The sequence below is a fragment of the Coregonus clupeaformis genome, chromosome 27, assembly GCF_020615455.1.
Source record: "Coregonus clupeaformis isolate EN_2021a chromosome 27, ASM2061545v1, whole genome shotgun sequence".
NCBI lineage: Eukaryota > Metazoa > Chordata > Actinopteri > Salmoniformes > Salmonidae > Coregonus > Coregonus clupeaformis.
In genome coordinates, this window is record NC_059218.1 from 6,734,969 (window position 1) to 6,756,529 (window position 21,561).

Consider the following 21,561-nt stretch of genomic DNA (forward strand, 5'->3'; position numbering starts at 1 on the left):
CTCCGGGCTTATTGTGCTCATTTACTACGTGAATATTTCACTAAAGTCTTTTGGACTGAGCTTCTGCGTCCTGCACTTGATTCCTGCACCACACCCACCTTCAGCACCCCTTGACAGAATCACACACCAATTGAATGGAATCAGCAGGATCAACAGTCACGCCTGAGTCGCTCGAGGAGCATGTCCGCGGCCAGGATGACCAGATACGACAACTGGGGACTGCTCTACAGGACGTCATCAACACCCTGCACCGATGGGAGGCCGGAGGGGTACCCACACCTCCACCTACCCTGCCAACCCCATCGGCCGGTCCACCAGTCCCAGGTCCGGAACCCAGGGGGATTCGGCTCTCGCTCCCGAGGGCGTATGACGGAACAGCTGCCGGGTGTCAGGGGTTCCTCCTGCAGGTGGAGCTCTACCTGGCCACTGTACACCCGGTGCCCTCGGGACACGAGAGCGTTTCCGCCCTCATCTCCTGTCTCACGGGCAAGGCGTTGGAATGGGCCAACGCCGAGTGGAGGAAGATGGACGCCACCACCATCTCCTACGCCAAGTTCTCCCGTCGCTTCAAGGCCGTGTTCGACCATCCACCTGAGGGCAAAGCGGCGGGGGAGCGTCTAGTCCACCTGAGACAGGGGAGGAGGAGCGCACAGGCGTTTGCGCTGGAGTTCCGGACTCTAGCGGCGGACGCAGGGTGGAATGAACGGGCCCTCATCGACCATTTTCGATGTAGCCTACGGGAGGACGTTCAACGTGAGTTGGCCTGCAGGGATACCAATCTCACCTTCGACCAGTTGGTCGATATGTCCATCCGTCTGGACACCCTGCTGGCCACCCGTGGACGTCCCGAGGGGGGTCCGTCCATTCCGCCCTCCGGCACCTCCGAGCCGAGCCCTATGGAGCTTGGGGGTGCCGGCGCTAGAGAAAGGAGGAGGAGGAGCCCGAGGGGGCCTGTCTCCTGCACCAAGTGCGGTCGTGGAGGGCACACTGCGGCCAGGTGCTGGGGAGGGTTCTCCGGGGAGAAGACAACAGGCCACGCACTGGGGAGCCCTCCCAGGTGAGTAGACGCCCCACTTACCCAGAGCTCTCTGTTGCGCACTTTTGTATACCTGTTTGTTTTCCACAGGTTGCACCTCATTCCCAGCATAAGGCGCTAGTAGATTCAGGCGCAGCTGGGAATTTTGTTGATCAAAAGTTTTGTTTAGATTTAGGGATTCCTCTCCTACCTGTTGACAAACCTTTTCCCGTTCATGCCTTAGATAGCCGCCCGTTGGGGTCGGGGTTGATTAGGGAGATCACAGCACCACTTAGGATGTGTGCGCAGGGGGGTCATGAAGAGACTATACAGCTGTATCTGATCGACTCTCCTGCGTACCCAGTGGTGCTGGGAATTCCCTGGTTAAGCACCCATAACCCTGCTATTTCGTGGCAACAGAGGGCTCTCGATGGGTGGTCTGCTCAGTGCGAGGGGCGATGTCTGGGTGTTTCCGTGGGGGCGACTTCGGTGGAAAGTCCAAACCAAGTGCCCGCACTGCACATTCCGCCTGAATATGGGGATTTAGCTCTCGTGTTTAGTAAAACTAGGGCGACGCAGTTGCCTCCTCATAGACAGGGGGATTGTGCGATTGATCTCCAGGCAGGAGCAGCGCTCCCACGGAGCCACGTGTATCCTTTGTCTCAAGAGGAGAGAAAAGCTATGGAGACTTACATAGCAGAATCTTTGAGACAGGGATACATTCGGCCCTCCACTTCTCCCGCCTCCTCGAGCTTCTTTTTTGTGAAGAAAAAAGATGGAGGGTTGCGCCCGTGCATTGATTACCGTGGTCTCAATCAGATTACTGTGAAATACAGTTATCCACTCCCTCTGATTGCGACCATGAAGGAGTCATTGCATGGAGCGCGGTTTTTCACAAAACTGGATCTCAGGAGCGCGTATAACTTGGTGCGCATTAGGGAGGGCGACGAATGGAAAACAGCGTTTAGTACCACGTCAGGTCATTTCGAGTATCTCGTCATGCCATATGGGTTGATGAATGCTCCATCAGTCTTCCAATCCTTCGTAGATGACATTTTCCGGGATATGCAGGGGCAAGGGGTGGTCGTGTACATTGATGACATTCTGGTGTACTCGTCTACCCGAGCCGAGCATGTAACCCTGGTGCGTCGTGTATTGAGGAGGCTGTTGGAGCACGACCTATATGTCAAGGCAGAGAAATGTCTGTTTTTCCAGGAGTCGGTCTCCTTTTTGGGTTATCGGTTGTCCGCGTCAGGGGTGAGAATGGAGGTGGATCGTGTGTCCACTGTGCGTAATTGGCAAACCCCAACCACTGTCAAAGAGGTGCAGCAGTTCTTGGGCTTTGCGAATTACTACCGGAGGTTTATCCTGGGTTTTGGACAGGTGGCAGCTCCCATCACGTCCCTTCTGAAAGGGGGTCCGGTGCGCCTGCAGTGGTCAGCTGATGCGGACAGGGCCTTTAGGAGACTGAAGGACCTGTTTACGTCGGTTCCGGTGCTGGCGCATCCGGATCCTGCATTACCCTTTCAGGTTGAGGTGGACGCGTCTGGTATAGGGGCCGTTCTCTCTCAACGGTCCGGCACGCCACCTAAACTCCGCCCCTGTGCTTTTTACTCTAAAAAGCTCAGCCCGGCGGAGCGTAATTATGACGTCGGGGACAGGGAGCTGTTAGCTGTAGTTCAGGCCCTTAAGGTGTGGAGGCATTGGCTTGAGGGGGCTCAACACCCTTTCCTCATTTTGACTGACCATCGGAACCTGGAGTACATCCGGGCAGCGAGGAGACTGAACCCTCGCCAGGCTCGATGGAGTATGTTTCTCACCAGGTTCGTATTTAAAATCACGTACATCCCTGGGTCCCAGAATGGTAAGGCAGATGTGCTGTCCCGGCGGTATGACACGGAGGAGAGGTCCGTTGAGCCTACTCCCATACTACCGGAGTCTTGTCTTGTGGCACCGGTGGTGTGGGAGGTCGATGCTGAAATCGAGCGAGCGTTGCGTACCGACCCCAGCCCTCCACAGTGTCCTGAGGGTCGGAAGTACGTTCCGCTCGAGATTCGGGATCGACTCATTTACTGGGCTCACACGTCACCCTCCTCTGGACATCCGGGTATTGGCCGGACAGTGCATTGTCTTAGCACTAAATACTGGTGGCCCACGTTAGCCAGGGATGTGAGGGTTTATGTCTCCTCCTGCTCGGTGTGCGCCCAGTGTAAGGCACCCAGACACCTGCCCAGGGGTAAGTTACAACCCCTGCCCGTTCCACAACGACCATGGTCCCACCTCTCGGTGGATTTTGTGACAGACCTTCCCCTCTCTCAGGGGAATACCACCATCCTGGTCGTTGTGGACCGGTTCTCTAAGGCCTGTCGTCTTCTCCCTATGTCGGGTCTGCCTACTGCCCTACAAACCGCAGAGGCCCTATTTACCCACGTCTTCCGGCATTACGGGGTACCCGAGGATATAGTGTCTGATCGAGGCCCCCCAGTTTACCTCCCGAGTATGGAGAGCGTTCATGGAGCGTTTGGGGGTCTCGGTTAGCCTTACCTCAGGGTACCACCCGGAGAGTAACGGGCAGGTAGAACGTGTCAACCAGGATGTGGGTAGGTTTCTGAGGTCGTATTGCCAGGACCGGCCTGAGGAGTGGGCTCGGTACATTCCCTGGGCCGAGATGGCCCAGAACTCTCTCCGCCACTCCTCTACCAACCTAACCCCCTTCCAATGTGTGTTAGGTTACCAGCCGGTTCTGGCACCTTGGCAGCAGAGCCAGATCGAGGCCCCTGCGGTGGATGATTGGATGAGGCGCTCGGAGGAGACGTGGAACGCTGCCCACGTCCACCTGCAGCGGGCCATCCGTCGTCACAAGGCGAGCGCCGATCTCCACCGCAGTGAGGGGCCGGTGTACGCACCCGGAGATCGAGTCTGGCTCTCTACCAGAAACCTACCCCTCCGCCTGCCCTGCCGGAAGCTGGGTCGGCGGTTTGTGGGGCCTTTTAAAGTCCTGAGAAGATTGAACGAGGTGTGTTATAGGTTACATCTACCTGTTGAATATAAGAATATTAACCCCTCGTTCCATGTGTCTCTTCTCAGGCCGGTGGTAGCTGGTCCACTCCAGGAAGGTGAGATAGGAGAGACTCCTCCGCCCCCACTGGACATCGAGGGGGCTCCGGCGTACACCGTTCGGTCCATCTTGGACTCAAGACGCCGGATGGGGGGTCTCCAGTATCTCGTAGAGTGGGAGGGGTACGGCCCGGAGGAGCGGTGCTGGGTGCCGCGGAGGGACATCCTAGACCCATCTCTCCTGTCGGAGTTCCACCGGGACCATCCCGCGCGCCCTGCTCCGCGTCCTCCTGGTCGTCCCCGAGGCCGGGGTCGGCGCACGGCTGGAGCCGCGGCGCGTCAAGGGGTGGGTACTGTCACGGTTTCGGCCGAGGCTGCTCCTCCTCCTGGTTCGGGCAGGCTTCGGCGGTCGTCGTCCCCGGAGTACTAGCTGCCACCGATCTATGTTTCATGTTCGTTTGGTTTTGTCTTGATGTTGTACACCTGTGTCTAGTTAGTCCTCGTTAGTGTCCTATTTAGTTCTCGTTGTGTGTGTCTGTGGTTGTGTGTGATTGCTCTTCTGTTTTGGTGTTTGAGCTACGTACTTCCCTCCAGTGTTTGGAGAGGTTTTCGCACATGTTAGTGCGCCGTTTGTTTGACGCCTGTGTGCGCCGTTATTTCGCCTCCGGGCTTATTGTGCTCATTTACTACGTGAATATTTCACTAAAGTCTTTTGGACTGAGCTTCTGCGTCCTGCGCTTGATTCCTGCACCACACCCACCTTCAGCACCCCTTGACATTACAACTGGACTCTTGCTCTCGGATCACACTGACACAGGATGCCCATGCACCGGAAGGCCTGAGGGATGCACTCCTGTTGGAATGGAAAACAAAGAGACATTTGGTCAGTGGTGGGTCTTTTTCAATGCCGTATCAACATCTTTATCTGGACAAAAAATGCATTGTTTATCATAACACCAAACCCATCTTGGACAAACATGCCTCATTGTTTGTTTTTGTTTCCCAATCAACAGTCTGGATCTTCCTCTTCTGTAATGGTGGATTCGCTACCTTTCTGGTAAATACAGGGCCATTTCTCATTCCCACCGGAAAATGGCAGCTGCAGACCCGAGTGCTGTCACTGGGTTTCCAGTCCGCCCATCTGAAAGACAAAAAAAAGAAGTTACTTTTACTAGCTAGCTAAGATGATTACTAAAATGGTAACATCTATATTAAAATACCATAACCCACAGACTTGACTATAGTAACTGTCAAATAGACTGGGCTTTGGTCTGCACATATAAAATCCTACTATGTGGATGGGACATTTCTGCTGGGATGGAGGAATTATCTGGAATGCTCAACTAGATGATCAGGACAGTCTAGGGTACTATTTGCGGGAAGAGGTGAAATATTGCGATGAGCTATACGACTGTACTTCTGATTCTTCTAATTCTCAAGAGGAAAGTTAAAAATATCAGCCGTGAGGTCACTGAGGAGGACCAACAGTGATGGGGGATCGTCTGAAAGGGACTGACATGCAGGGATGGAACATAAGGATTTTGGGCACTGGCCAGCAGACCACAATTTCTACTAGCCCGTGTAACATTCAGGTCCTAAATCAAATCAAATTGTATTTGTCACATGCGCCGAAAATAACAGGTGTAGACCTTAGAGTGAAATGCTTACTTACAAGCCCTTAACCAACAATGCAGTTTTAAGAAAGAATACCCTAAAAAATAAATAAATAAAAGTAACAAATTAATTAAAGAGCAGCAGTAAAATAACAATAGCGAGGCTATATACAGCGGGTACCGGCACAGAGTCAATGTGTGGGGGCACCGGTTAGTCGGGGTAATTGAGGTAATATGTACATGTAGGTAGAGTTATTAAAGTGACTATGCATAGATAATAAACAGAGCGTAGCAGCAGCGTAAAAGAGGGGGGGCAATGCAAATAGTCTGGGTAGCCATTTGATTAGATGGTCAGGAGTCTTATGGCTTGGGGGTAGAAGCTGTTTAGGAGCCTCTTGGACCTAGACTTGGCACTCCGGTACCGCTTGCCGTGCGGTAGCAGAGAGAACAGTGTATGACTTGGGTGGCTGGAGTCTTTGACAATTTTTAGGGCCTTCCTCTGACACCACCTGGTATAGAGGTCCTGGATGGCAGGAAGCTTGGCCCCAGTGATGTACTGGGCCGTACGCACTACCCTCTGTAGTGCCTTGCAGTCGGAGGCTGAGCAGTTGCCATACCAGGCAGTGATGCAACCAGTCAGGATGCTCTTGATGGTGCAGCTGTAGAACCTTTTGAGGATTTGAGGACCCATGCCAAGTCTCCTGACGGGGAATAGGTTTTGTCGTGCGCTCTTCACGACTGTCTTGGTGTGCTTGGACCACGTTAGTTTGTTGGTGATGTGGACACCAAGAAACTTGAAGCTCTCAACCTGCTCCACTACAGCCCCATCGATGAGAATGGGGGATGCAATGTTTGTAAAGGCAAAATTTCACTGCAGTGTCAGGCTTGTTTGGCACATTTTCTACTAGCCATTTCACTGCTGTGTCACGCTAGTTTGGCACATTGTCTATTAGCCCAGTCTGAAAAGTACTAGCCTCGGGTTAGCTTAATTTTCATCCCTGCTGACATGTATAACTGACTTCACAGGTCATTTGATTAGTCATGTACAACAGATGCACTCGTGGAACAAAACCGTTTTGTGTTTTGTATGGGAAAACATTGTGCCCACAAGTCCTTTGTGAGCTAGCTAGCCAGCTAGTTAACGTTAGCTCACCGTTCGTGTAGTCACATTTTTCGACATGATGACATGCTAGCTAATGTTAGCCCACCAGGGCAGAGATATTTAGCTAACGTTTAGCTAGCTAGTTACTTTAGCTCATCGTTTGTGTAGACTTTTCCCCAGACCCCACGGGTGGTGACATGCTAGCTGTCCATCAGGGAAGGGATATATATATATATATATATATTTAATTTTAAAGTATTTTTTTTTGCAATTTAGTACAAAACAAAAGCACACAAAAAAATATCAAAACAACACAGCTGTAATTTTCATCATAGGTACACTTCAACTGTGAGAGACAGAATCTAAAACAAAAATCCAGAAAATCACATTGTATGATTTTTAAGTAATTAATTAGCATTTTATTGCATGACATAAGTATTTGATCACCTACCAACCAGTAAGAATTCCGGCTCTCACAGACCTGTTAGTTTTTCTTTAAGAAGCCCTCCTGTTCTCCACTCATTACCTGTATTAACTGCACCTGTTTGAATTCGTTACCTGTATAAAAGACACCTGTCCACACACTCAATCGAACAGACTCCAACCTCTCCACAATGGCCAAGACCAGAGAGCTGTGTAAGGACATCATGGATAAAATTGTAGACCTGCACAAGGCTGGGATGGGATACAGGATAATAGGCAAGCAGCTTGGTGAGAAGGCAACAACTGTTGGCGCAATTATTAGAAAATGGAAGAAGTTCAAGATGACGGTCAATCACCCTCGGTCTGGGGCTCCATGCAAGATCTCACCTCGTGGGGCATCAATGATCATGAGGAAGGTGAGGGATCAGCCCAGAACTACACGGTAGGACCTGGTCAATGACCAGAAGAGAGCTGGGACCACAGTCTCAAAGAAAACCATTAGTAACACATTACGCCGTCATGGATTAAAATACTGCAGCGCACGCAAGGTCCCCCTGCTCAAGCCAGCGCATGTCCAGGCCCGTCTGAAGTTTGCCAATGACCATCTGGATGATCCAGAGGAGGAATGGGAGAAGGTCATGTGGTCTGATGACACAAAAATATAGCTTTTTGGTCTAAACTCCACTCGCCGTGTTTGGAGGAAGAAGAAGGATGAGTACAACCCCAAGAACACCATCCCAACCGTGAAGCATGGAGGTGAAAACATCATTCTTTGGGGATGCTTTTCTGCAAAGGGGACAGGACGACTGCACCGTATTGAGGGGAGGATGGATGGGGCCATGTATCGCGAGATCTTGGCCAACAACTTCCTTCCCTCAGTAAGAGCATTGAAGATGGGTCGTGGCTGGGTCTTCCAACATGACAACGACCCCGAAACACACAGCCAGGGCAACTAAGGAGTGGCTCCGTAAGAAGCATCTCAAGGTCCTGGAGTGGCCTAGCCAGTCTCCAGACCTGAACCCAATAGAAAATCTTTGGAGGGAGCTGAAAGTCCGTATTGCCCAGCGACAGCCCCGAAACCTGAAGGATCTGGAGAAGGTCTGTATGGAGGAGTGGGCCAAAATCCCTGCTGCAGTGTGTGCAAACCTGTTCAAGACCTACAGGAAACGTATGATCTCTGTAATTGCAAACAAAGGTTTCTGTACCAAATATTAAGTTCTGCTTTTCTGATGTATCAAATACTTATGTCATGCAATAAAGTGCAAATTAATTACTTAAAAATCATATCATGTGATTATCTGGATTTTTGTTTTAGATTCCGTCTCTCGCAGTTGAAGTGTACCTATGATAAAAATTACAGACCTCTACATGCTTTGTAAGTAGGAAAACCTGCAAAATCGGCAGTGTATCAAATACTTGTTCTCCCCACTGTATAGGTGAATATATAAGTTAAAAAAAAGTTTGTTCAATCTGTTAAAGAAAAACAATGTTTGATTATGTGTGAGTGTGTGAGTTAGGCTACATGGAGGGGATTATTGGGTAGTTTGGTTCATCAAGCTGACCCCCAGTCTTCGCTTGAAGTTATTGAGGGATGATGAGGTTTTGGCAATGTGAAGATAAGAATTCCTGAGTATGGTACCTCTGTATCTGATAGAGAATTGACTATGTGAGGTGCGGCAGTGGGGAGGGTGAAGGTTATCGCAGTGTCTTGTGTTTATATAGATGGATTTCAGAATTAATCTGGAAGAATCCATTGAAGGGTTCAGGTAAACTGTCTGGGAGGTATGAGTATTTGTAGATGAAAGTGCATAATTGGCGTACATTAATGTCGTAAATAGACAAGATATTGAGTTTCTTAAACAAAGGTGCAGATAGAGCCAGGTAATTAGAGGAGTTGGCTAGTCTTGCAAATGTATTTTGTATGATGAGTAATATGTGTAGGTAGGAGGCATATGTACTGGCCCAGACATGATTACAGTAAATGAGATATATGGGTAAATGAAGCTATAGTATAGAGTTAGGAAGCAATCATGATGAACCACTAATCTTTCTGATGACACCAACAGATTTCATCACTTTGCTACAGACAAATAGAATATGATCTTTCCGAGATGATAACTTTGAATCAATTAGAACTCCAATGAATATAGTGGATGTGACTTGTTCCATTTCATTCCCAACAATTGAGATTCTGGCTCCTATTTTTATTATTTTTATTTTTTTATACAATATTTCTTATTCTTACTAGTGAATACAATAAAGTTGATTTTTTTTTTAGCATTTAATTATCATTTGTTTATCTGGAACTATTCAGAAATGTTGGCCATACCTGTGTTGGCTTCATTAATTGGTGAATCAAAATTCTTGTGTGATAAAATCAAATTGGTATCATCAGCAAAGAGAATGGGAAGTACGGTAGAAGGCACACCACAGGATATCTTGCCCTTGGTAGATGCACCTCCATTTGCATAAACAAATTGTTCTCTATCATAAACATAACTATATAACCAATTATATGTATAATCATGAAAACCATAATAATGCAATTTAGAAAGTTATATTTCATGATCAACCATGTCAAACGCTTTTGATAAATCTAAAAAGATGCCAAGAGTGTGTTAATTGTTGTTAAGGGCTGTAAAGATTTTATCCCCGAGTTGCAAAAGAGCCATATCTGTGGAGTAGTTTTTACGAAAACCATATTGGTGCTCATATAGAATACAGTGTTTATTTAAATGTTTCAACATTCTCGTATAAACCAATCTTTCTAGGATTTTAGAAATACATGGTAGTACAGATATTGGGCGATAACTTGTAAAATGGTCCTCTGTAGCTCAGCTGGTAGAGCACGGCGCTTGTAACGCCAAGGTAGTGGGTTCGATCCCCGGGACCACCCATACACAAAAAAAATTAAAATAATGTATGCACGCATGACTGTAAGTCGCTTTGGATAAACGCGTCTGCTAAATGGCATATTATTATTATATTATAAAATATATTGGATCCCCAGATTTATAAAGATGGATAATTTTGGCAATTTTCAAATCTTCAGGAAGAATACTAGTTTGCATAGATATGGTAAAGATATACAGTACCAGTCAAAGTTTTAGAACACCTACTCATTCCAGGGTTTTTCATTATTTTTACTATTTTCTACATTGTAGAATAATAGTGAAGACATCAAAACTATGAAATAACACATATGGAATCATGTAGTAACCAAAAAAGTGTTAAACAAATCCAAATATATTTGAGATTTGAGATTCTTCAAATAGCCACCCTTTGCCTTGATGACAGCTTTACACACACTTGGCATTCTCTCAACCAGCTTCATGAGGTAGTCACCTGGAATGCATTTCAATTAACAGGTGTGCCTTCTTAAAAGTTAATTTGTAGAATTTCTTTCATTCTTAATGCGTTTGAGCCAATCAGTTGTGTTGTGACAAGGTAGGGGGGATATACAGAAGATAGCCCTATTTGGTAAAAGACCAAGTCCATATTATGGCAAGAACAGCTTAAATAAGCAAAGAGAAACGACAGTCCATCATTACTTTAAGACATGAAGGTCAGTCAATCTGGAACATTTCAAGAACTTTGAAGGTTTCTTCAAGTGCAGTCGCAAAAACCATCAAGCGCTATGATGAAACTGGCTCTCATGAGGACCACCACAGGAATGGAAAACCCAGTGTTACCTCTGCTGCAGAGGATAAGTTCATTAGAGTTACCAGCCTCAGAAAATGCAGCGCAAATAAATGCATCACGGAGTTCAAGTAACAAGATACTTCTCAACATCAACTGCTCAGAGGGGACTGTGTGAATCAGGCCTTCATGGTCCAATTGCTGCAAAGAAACCACTACTAAAGGACACCAATAAGAAGAAGAGACTTGCTCTAATTCTAGTCATATATTATTCAAGCATGTCATTCGAATGATGAAGATAAGGACAACGAAACGTATTTAATTTAACTGTTGAAAGCGAGGAAGGAATGAAGCAACATTAGAGAGAAAAAGAGGTGGTAGGCTAATAACATAAGGGGAAATATTATGAAAGGTGTACAGTGCCTTCCGAAAGTATTCAGACTCCTTGACTTTTTCCACATTTTGTTACGTTAAAGCCTTATTGTAAAATTGATTCAATTGTTTTTTCCCCTCATCAATCTACACACAATACCACATAATGACAAAGCAAAAACAGGTTTTTAGACATTTTTACAAATGTATTAAAAATCAAAAACTCATATCACATTTACATAAGTATTCAGACCCTTTACTCAGTACTTTGTTGAAGCATGTTTGGCAGCGATTACAGCCTTGAGTCTTCTTGGGTATGAATCTACACGCTTGGCAAACCTGTATTTCGGGAGTTTCTCCCATTCTTCTCTGCAAATCATCTCAAGCTCTGTCAGGTTGGATGGGGAGCGTCACTGCACAGCTATTTTCAGGTCTCTCCAGAGATGTTGGATCGGGTTCAAGTCCGGGCTCTGGCTAGGCCACTCAAGGACATTCAGAGACCGCTGAAAAACATCCCCACAGCATGATGCTGCCATCACCATGCTTCACCGTAGGGATGGTGCCACGTTTCCTCCAGACGTGAATCTTGGCATTCAGGCCAAAGAGTTCAATCTTGGTTTCATCAGACCAGAGAATCTTGTTTCTAATGGTCTGAGCATCTTTAGGTGCCTTTTGGCAAACTCCAAGCGAGCTGTCATGTGCCTTTTACTTGGAGTGACTTCCGTCTGGCCAGGGGGTTCTTGGTCACCTCCCTGACCAAGGTCCTTCTCCCCCGATTGCTCAGTTTGGCCGGGCAGCCAGCTCTAGGAAGACTCTTGGTGGTTCCAAACTTCTTCCATTTAAGAATGATGTAGGCCACTGTGTTCTTGGGGACTTTCAATTCTGCAGATATTTTTCTGGTACCCTACTCCAGATCTGTGCCTCGACACAATCCTATCTCGGAGCTCTACGGACAATTCCTTCGACCTCATGGCTTGATTTGTGCTTTGACATGCATTGTCAACTGTGGGACCTTATATAGACAGGTGTGTGCCTTTCCAAATCATGTCCAATCAATTGAATTTACCTCAGGTGGACTCCAATCAAGTTGTAGATACATCTCAAGAATTATCAATGGAAACAGGATGCACCTGAGCTCAATTCAGAGTCTTAGGGCAAAGGGTCCGAATACTTATGTAAATAAGGTATTTCGTTTTTTTATATATTAATACATTTGCACACATTTCTAAAACCCTTTTTTTCGCTTTGTCATTATGGGGTATTGTGTGTAGATTGATGATGATACATTTTTATTTATTCAATCCATTTTAGAATAAGGCTGTAACATAACAAAATGTGGAAAAAGTCAAGGGGTCTGAATACTTTCCGAATGCACTGTATGTGTCAACCTACTAATTATACAAATAGGCCCTATTATATTTCAAAATTAAAATAGAATTTGCGGTGCCTCCCGAGTGGTACAGCGGTCTAAGGCACTGCGTCGCAGTGCTAGAGGCGTCACTAGAGACCCGGGTTCGATCAGTAAAGTAATACAGTTCACACTCAAAACGATTAGCTTACTTGAGCTTGTTTCATTTATTTACCCAAGAGAGCATGTAGCTAGCTACGTCTATGGGCTTTTATGTTTTTCTCAGGTAGCATCAGGCTTGAATTTTTGATCAAAGCTCTAATCAAATCCAGACATAGGCCTATTTATATGCTTTATAATGCTTTTGAATTACACTTCTGGTTTTGGCGGGAAATACTGGGTTACCCCGGAGAAAAGTTATTTATTTTTGGGACGGAACATTTGTAAAATACCAGCAAAATATTCCACCTTACTTAGTGTACAATTGAGGGTGGGGAGTGGGATTCATTTAGATGGTATTGATATATAACGCATGATCCATTCTCAAGTTAAAGTTTAACTTGACTGATGCCAAGGCGGTGGCTGCTAAGAAGAAGGGAGCAGCTGCGGACTAGAAAACTGCAGCCAAGGCAGCACTGTCGGTGAGTAGTATTGGTTGTTACTGTATGTACCTTTAGGTTCCTCTCCATCTATAGGTCAATGTACTGGCCTGTGTGGTACAGTCTTTCATATGTGTAGTAGTTTGTTGCATCTTATTGCTTAGTTTATCATTAGTGTCAACATTGAATTCAATCTAAGCCACTGATTGTTAACTTCCTCCATTTTGTACTTGACCTTTATAGATGCAGACCCGAAGACATTTAAGCAGCACTACAGCTGGGGCAAGATTCTTCCATCATTCACACACAGTAGACATAATGTAAACCACCATGTAGTCAACAAAATGCTGTCCTCATTGCTTAAATTGTATTGTGTATGGCTCAATTTGTGGAAATGCTGTGATCATTCATCGTCTTTAATGTTGTGATTCACAGACACACGATGACCATGATGAATGTTGCAACTGAGACAGAATGACGTCGAGGGACACATGCTGAGACCCCGAGTATGACTGGACATGGGCCGGATATTTGTGACAACAACCTAAAAGGGGTGCAGAAGCACATCAGCACCCCGTTTTATGTTTATTCCATGGCCAACCATCCCTCTAGCTACCCCTTATTCCACACTATGCCTTTTATGCCCCATGGTCCCTCAACTTCAGACACTTTGGAACTCTCCATCTTATCTCTATAAACCCACCCTACCTTCACCCATTTTCCCCATGCTGCTTCCTTCTCTTGTTCTTCTCCTAATTGGATAACATCTAGACTCAGTAACACGTTTAAGTGTTGTGGTGTACTGTTTTTGCTACCTTTTTTTCACCTGTGTAATGCTGTCCTCCTGCTTATTCTGGGGTTCAGACTGAAGAGGTGTTGGGTTAAATGTGGAAGACATTTCGTTTGAATGCATTCAGTTCTGCAACTGACTAGGTATCGCCTTTCCCTTCCCGTTGAATGCAGTGTTAAATGTGCTGCTCACAATTGACAGCAGCAACATGGACAGTGTTAAATTGACAAGAAGGGTGTTGATATAGCTGTGTTTAGGCATGGCTTCCTTGTTTTGGGTCTGTTAAGTGTGTTTGTCATTCTGCTGGAGTTAACTTAGTATTTTATATTAAACCTACCTTACACATCCAGTTTTTCTCCATTTGTAACTCAATATTAGGAAGATCCTCATAATGTTTGGTATACTCCTCCACCAGCTGAAGGAGAAAAGGATCTGGTAAAATAAAGGTATGTTGCTAATATCATGTAGGTAGCTAGCTAGCTTCTTTGCAAAAAACTAGCCTGGTATTCATGGCACATTGTAAATATCTGACTGCTACTAGGATAGTTTTCCTAAAAAGACATAACCAAATTCATAAACAAGCCAACAAATATTAGTTATATCAAATATGGAACAATAAATGAAAATGTTCAATATATCTTTCATTTTGGATCAAGGTAGGTAGTAGCTAGCTAGAGATGACATGCAGGAACTTGCAGGGATTTGTAGTCTTGCATTATGTCTACTTTGATGCAAATTAGAATTTTCGAATCTGAAAGTAAATGGAGCCGAATATATTGATAAAAGTCACCTTGTCCGAGAGAGATTTACACTGTTGTCAAAACGTCACGTCAGAGAAAGCCTACATGAAACACAGACCTTATTTGAAGTGGTTTTAAAATCCCCTATGGGAAAAATGAATAGTGAAAAAATGATTTGAATATTTCTGTGTTTGACTGCTAGGTTTTATGGGTATTATGACGTCTCCACTGTCCATAGAGTGCAATAAAAGTTGTACAATTACTTCTGCAGTGCATGGCCAGACTAAGCAAGACAGGCCCTGGGAAAGAACATTTTAAAGGCCCCTGTCTTTGCATCAGAGAGAAGATGTTGCAGCTTTAAAGGAATTTTTTGCAATTCTACACATTTTTGCCTTGGGGAAGAGATAACATTTTGCTGTTTTAAAGATTGAATTACAGTGCATTATGTTCAAAACAAAATTTTTTGGGAATACAAGAATAATTAAGTTGGAGTACTGTGGATACCAATATCCTGTGAGATAATCTTTATCAGCCAATGTCACTTTTTGTAAAATTGTGAAGCATTTATGTAATTTAAAAAAAGCACATAAAGGCTTCATAATTCATAAAGGTCATGCTATAACTGACTGATATTATCTCATAGAACAAAACGTATAAGATCTTCTAAGTCTCTGTTAATCTCAGACCTTATTTCCGGCATTCATCCCCAAACCCTATTCTTTCCACATTCATTTTCCCCATAGGAATGGCTGAACGAACCAGTCATTTCCGGATTTTAGGACTACAAGCTGGCGAGCTCTATGTAGGCTATGGGATGGTAGCTAGCTAAGTGCACAGATGCAATACACACAATATTAAATACTTTCTCCAAGCTAGCTAACCACTGTAGCTAGTATTGACATTATAATTAAATCACAATGGATTAGCTAGTTTCCATGAAACAGCTGCATGTGTTAACTGTCGAGTTAGTGTCCTTAGCTATTTAGCAAATATGCTAACGTTAGCTAGCTAGCTAAACATTTTGCTATGGGCTGGCACTGGCAGTATGTGATTATGGAGAGTGAATTAAATTGTTTCCTCGTCATCTTGCTAGGTAGTTATATAGCTGTGGGCATCTGGCTAGTATCAACAAGGGTCTTTCTGCAAAATAGCAACATTGGCGCAGATAGCTTGGAATCTAGACCATAAGCAATACGCACTGATATGCATTGCCAAACAAAGCTATTGCCAACTTCTGGTTTGGAGTATTTTAACAAGGCTGACGACTTACAAGGTCTTTGCTGTGTGAACACAAAATAAATTGACTGCCGAGACTAAGAGGTGCTAAGTACTGTCGGCAGGCAAAGATTTGACAACCCTATGCGTCTGAGCTTTAAGGGTTAAGAACATAAATTGTGGATGAATAATATTAGCCTACATTGTATTGCACCCAAACGTTTTCCACGGATCCCTTGTCCAAAATTTGTTTAATCTGTTGTTGCTAGCAATATTCATGAACAAATTATTGTTGTCCTACATGTTTTTATTTTATATGTTGAGATCTGGCCTTGGACCTCCTGCAGTACCCCCTGGAGGTCCGCGGACCCCACATTGGGAACCCCTGATCTAGGCTACACATCGGCACTTCATGAACAGCCTACATACAGTACCAGTCAAAGATTTGGACAGACCTACTCATTCAAGGGTTTTTCTTTATTTTTACTACTTTTTACATTGTAGAATAATAGTGAAGACATCAAAACTATGAAATAATACATATGGAATCATGTAGTAACCAAAATAGTGTTAAACATATCAAAATATATTTTATATTTGAGAGTCTTCAAATAGCCACCCTTTGCCTTGATGACAGCTTAGCACAGTCTTCGCATTCTCTCAGCAAGCATGAAAAGATATATTATTATTATTAACAACAAATCAATACAAAAAGTACATGGGGGAACACAAGTATATATACGTAAAAATGTTGCACACATGACTGTAAGTCACTTTGGATAAAAGCGTCTGCTAAATGGCATATTATTATTATTATTATTATTATTAATAATATTATTATTATTATTATTATTATTATTATTATTATATATAAAGACTATACAAAGGACAATTGGGCTAGGGCAGCGTTTCCCAAACTCGGTCCTGGGGACCCCATGGGGTGCTCGTTTGAGTTTTTGCCCTAGGACTACACAGCTGATTCAAATAATCAAAGCTTGATGATTAGTTAATTATTTGAATCAGCTGTGTAGTGCTAGGGCAAAAACCAAAATGTGCACCCCTTGGGGTCCCCAGAACCGAGTTTGGGAAACCCTGGGCTAGGGGGACAATATCACATTACACAAGGATCTTAAGGGGCATACACACATGTATAATTCTAACAGCTTTTTTGTTGGTAGAGTATTTAATGGTCTTAAAATATAGTTCAATTTCTTGTGTAAGGTAAGAAAATGTGGTTTTGTTTGTAAAACATGAAACTTATTATAGCTAGTAGTGCCGTGGTGACTGACGTAGCCAGGCTAGCCTATGTGCGGTGATAAATAGGAACACCTCCCTTCCGAATCAAAGTAGTGAGCGAACGACACAGAACCATAACAGAGAAACGGATGAAAAATACTACTTTTCTACAAAGGGTACAGAATCGTCTCGAATCACCAACGGTAGGTTATTTTACGATATTCACATTAGTTATAAAGGAGTAGCAGGTGACCATACAGCCCGGGCTGTCCTGCGTAAAAGCGCTAGAGCGCCATTTTATTGAAAAAGACCGTAACATAATATGCGAATATCGGGTCCGGTTCCGAAAAATAGAACTGCGCATATAGCTTAATTTGCCTTCACGTCCAGTTATATATAGCCTATGTCATATTTTATTTTTCATAAAACAGCCAAGCTGCCCCTGGATATGTGTTGTCTTTTACGGCACCTTGGGAGCCTATTTTATTATGTTTAGCCTACTGATTAGCCTAAATAAAAGCTGAAAAATATAGGCCTAACTGCTGGAATTCTCTGGAATTATATGCAGCGTATTGAACATTCAGGGAAATCTTGTCCCTAATAATATTATGTTACATGAATTTTCTGTTAGGCTACTTTAAGGTTAATCTTCTGGCAACAGGACAGGGTAGGCGTTGGCTTATACTTGAGATCCAGAAAACTAATTAAGCAAATTATATATAGCCTATGCCATATTTTATTTTTAATAAAACTGCCAAACTGCCCTTGGATATTTGTTGGCTTTTATGGCACCGTGGTAGCCTATTTTATTATGTTTAGCCTACTGATTAGCCTAAATAAAAGCTGAAAAATATAGGCCTAACTGCTGGAATTCTCTGGAATTCTATGCAGCCTATTGAACAATCAGGGAAATCTTGTCCCTAATAATATTATGTTACATTAATTTTCTGTTAGGCTACTTTAAGGTTAATCTTCTGGCAACAGAACAGGGTAGGCTTTGGCTTATATTTGATATCCAGAAAACTAATTAAGCAAATCAATTATACAGTCAGTGACAGGAGTGTCAGTGACATGAGAGGGTTAGCTCAGTTTTAAGTCAACAGGAATAACGAGATGAGGCTTCAGAAAAATTATTGGTCCAAGTACTTACTGTTAATGACATCATCATATTTTTTTCCAGGGCAGTCATCATGGGAAAGCTGTTTGAGCTGGCCCTGGTGTCTCTGGCCCTCCTGGCTCTGCTTCATACTGACTCTACATGGGCCAAGAGAAGTGGCAGCAGTAGCAGCAAAAAGACATCATCCAACAACAGGGGCTCAGAAAAAAATCCGGCGAAAACATCAAACACACAGACGGGAAGCTACCCCAGACAACCCCAGAGCCCCAACAGGAACCCCAACCCGTACCCAGCAGGAGGTAGTTATCCAGGGAGAGGTACCAATCAGAACCAGAACCCAGCCGGTGGATACCCTGCAGCAGGTGGAAACCCCAACCAGCAGTATCCAGGCCAGGGAACCAACCAAGGAGGATATCCTAACCAAAACCCTGCTGCAGGTGGCTATCCCAACCAGCAGTATCCAGGCAGAGCCAATCCTGGGGGATATCCAAACCAGAATCCTGCAGCTGGAGGTTACCCAGCCGCTGGTGGCTATCCTGCAGCAGGTGGCTATCCCAACCAGCAGTATCCAGGCAGAGCCAATCCTGGGGGATATCCAAACCAGAATCCTGCAGCTGGAGGTTACCCAGCTGCTGGTGGCTATCCTGCAGCAGGTGGCTATCCCAACCAGCAGTATCCAGGCCGGGCAAATCCTGGGGGATATCCTAACCAGAACCCAGCAGCTGGAGGTTACCCCGCTGCGGGTGGTTATCCTGCAGCTGGTGGTTATCCTGCAGCAGGAGGCTACCCCAACCAGAACCCAGGGAGAGGAGGAGTCAATCCGGGATACCCAGCCGGAGGTTACCCAGCTGGAGGTTACCCAGTAAGAGGGGGAAATACTGGCTGGGGGCAGGCAGGGGGCTACCCTGGTGGAGGGATGGGAGGAGGTTACCAACCCAACTGGAACCCAAACAATAAGATCCTCAGTCCCCGCTATGGTGGAGGCTATGGTTATGGAGGTGGGCACGGAGGTATGGGAGGTGGCTCTCCCTTCTCACGCTCAGTTCAGGGTATGGGGCACTACCCCTCTACTCAGTCCAAGGGCTTTGCTAAGAAGGCTCTTATGGCTGCAGGGGTTGGGGCCGTGGCAGGTATGGCGGTTGGCTACGGCCTTGGGCGTTTCCCTCGTCCACACTTCAACTTCCGCAACCCTCAGGAGGAGCAGTCCTACAACAACTACATGTACAGCAAATACGGCGAACGCTCCACAGACGAAAACGACTATGGCCGGGACTACACCTACAAAGTACCACCGCGGGCAGAGTCCTACGACAGCTTCATGGATACCTGCATGAAGAGAAAAGACCTTCTGCAGGACCAGGGCAGAGACTCCCAGGCCACACCTAACAACCAGATGAACAACCCCCAGGGATCCAACAGCCAGAGCATACCCATCACTCCTGAGGTGGGGAACAGCAGTCCAGCTAGCAACCAGGAGGGAACAGACAAAGTGAAGCCTCTCACCCCTGCTCCTGGGGAGATAGCTGGAGAAGATAAGGAGGAGGTTGACGGCCCCACAGTGAGCATTGAAGAGATTGGTTACCCTGCGTTGGTGGAGCAGCTGAAGAACCGGAAGTGTGTGGAGCTGTACATAAACTACTCAGAGATCTTCCTGGAGAAGCAGACAGCTGAACGCAGCAGCAGCGGCAGCAACAACAACAACAACAAAAATCTGAACAGTCGCAGCAACCCCCTCGGTCAGGGGCTGGTACAGCTGATAACCAGCCTCCTCATGGTCCTGAGCAGCACTCTTCTGCTGCACTGAGACATACATTAGGTGTGTCCCTGTTGTCTGGAATAGCTTCATTTCATAGTCCCCCTTCCTCATCATGCCACTGATATCTTGTGAGAATAGGTTAAATAAGTAAGGTGGAGATATAACCACTCCTTTCACTTATCAGGTGTCATTATGATGGAAAGGAAGTCAGTGGAAAATAACTTCCAGGGACACAGGTGCACGATAAGGTCAATTTCCTCCACATTTTATGGGGACATTTGAGCTTAAATATAGTTTTACTGTTTGTCTAATGGCCCATCTCATTTGTGTCTCTAACATTTGCACTGATCCCCTGTCAATTTGGATCTTCGCTGTAGTACTTCTAGACTTCTTTTCTATTGCACTTATTTTTTCATTGCATTGTTTCAGAGCAGTTTCTGGTAGAATACTCTGTTGATCACTGTATTTTGTTCTGTAAAACACTAATTTGGTCAGGTCATGCCAAATGCATGATGCTTTAATATTGTATCTGTGTATCTATTACGATATATCTCTGTATATAACACTAACACTAACACACAAACACTACAAGGACATACAGTATAAAGCTTTCTATTGACTCTGGATATCTATCAGGTTGTACGTAGGCACTAACCAATTTCAATTTTAGCCAATTGTAACCTGTTATGTGTTATTATGTGATAGAACATGAAATAAGGAAGCTATCACCTGACTGGGGATTCAGTGTCTTTTGCCAGTGTGGTTCCACGTTACATAAAGCATTATGTCACCTGTCTGCCAGATATTAGCTGGAAATCAATTTGGTCAGAAATGTTTTTTGTGTGAACTAAACGGTACATTATACTCTGCTGTGATGTTTATATTTGTACTGTAAAGGGTCCATCTTATGTGGTCTGCAGCAATTGGTTAAAAAATGTCCTATTACCTTGTCCCATACCTCTCTACCTCCCCATCTAGTCTCCCTCTCCATGTCCTCCTGTCCCCTGGTTATCAGAAGTGCACTTATTTCTCTTGCCGAATGGATATAAACAACTCTTTTCCTTTTTTCCCAAGCATGTATTTAGTGAGGAACATACAACATGCATTCTTTTAATGTGTTTTGGAACTTTAAAATAACCACTTTGCCATGCTAGAACTAAATGGTGAATGTTACTTGGCCTTTAAATATTGCTCAAATCTGACTGATGTATTCTTCCAGGTACAGGATGAATAAAAACTAAATAAAACACATGATCAGCCATTCTCTCTTTAGAAAAACATGAAGGCAGTTACCGTGACAATCTCACAGAGCACATTGAAGCTTTAAAAGACACATCTGTTGCTAGGAGTCTAATTGCCTCAAGGGAAATTGTTACAGAACAGTCACTACTGTGAGAAAATCGAACAGACAGGGTTTCTGCCTGCTAGTTGCAGCATTACAATTCCCATTACTGTCTGTTAAATGATCCTTAAGCTATCTTTACAACAGAACACAAAGATCTCAACTCATCTCATACACAAAAACATGTATTTTATTGT

General features: G+C 44.8%; 1 protein-coding gene and 1 long non-coding RNA gene across 4 annotated transcripts; both read left to right on the forward strand.

Annotated features, from left to right (window-relative positions):
• Window positions 1–13,043: 13,043 nt before the first annotated feature.
• On the forward strand, window positions 13,044–14,256 carry LOC121541197. Its single transcript, XR_005995726.1, has 3 exons — window positions 13,044–13,210; window positions 13,412–13,488; window positions 13,604–14,256. It is a non-coding gene; the product is annotated as an uncharacterized LOC121541197 (long non-coding RNA).
• Window positions 14,257–17,051: 2,795 nt separating this feature from the next.
• LOC121541780 (calcium-binding protein P) lies at window positions 17,052–21,273 on the forward strand. Of its 3 annotated transcripts, XM_041851076.2 has the most exons (3): window positions 17,053–17,352; window positions 18,330–18,703; window positions 18,812–21,273. In XM_041851076.2, the coding sequence occupies exons 2-3, from the start codon at window positions 18,340–18,342 to the stop codon at window positions 20,068–20,070; spliced, it is 1,623 nt and encodes a 540-aa protein (XP_041707010.1). In that variant the 5' UTR covers window positions 17,053–17,352; window positions 18,330–18,339; the 3' UTR covers window positions 20,071–21,273. The 3 variants fall into 3 exon arrangements, with proteins under 3 accessions (XP_041707009.1, XP_041707010.1, XP_041707008.1); XM_041851075.2 differs by having other exon boundaries at window positions 17,052–17,352; window positions 18,335–21,273; XM_041851074.2 differs by having other exon boundaries at window positions 18,330–21,273.
• The last annotated feature ends 288 nt before the right edge of the window (window positions 21,274–21,561 follow it).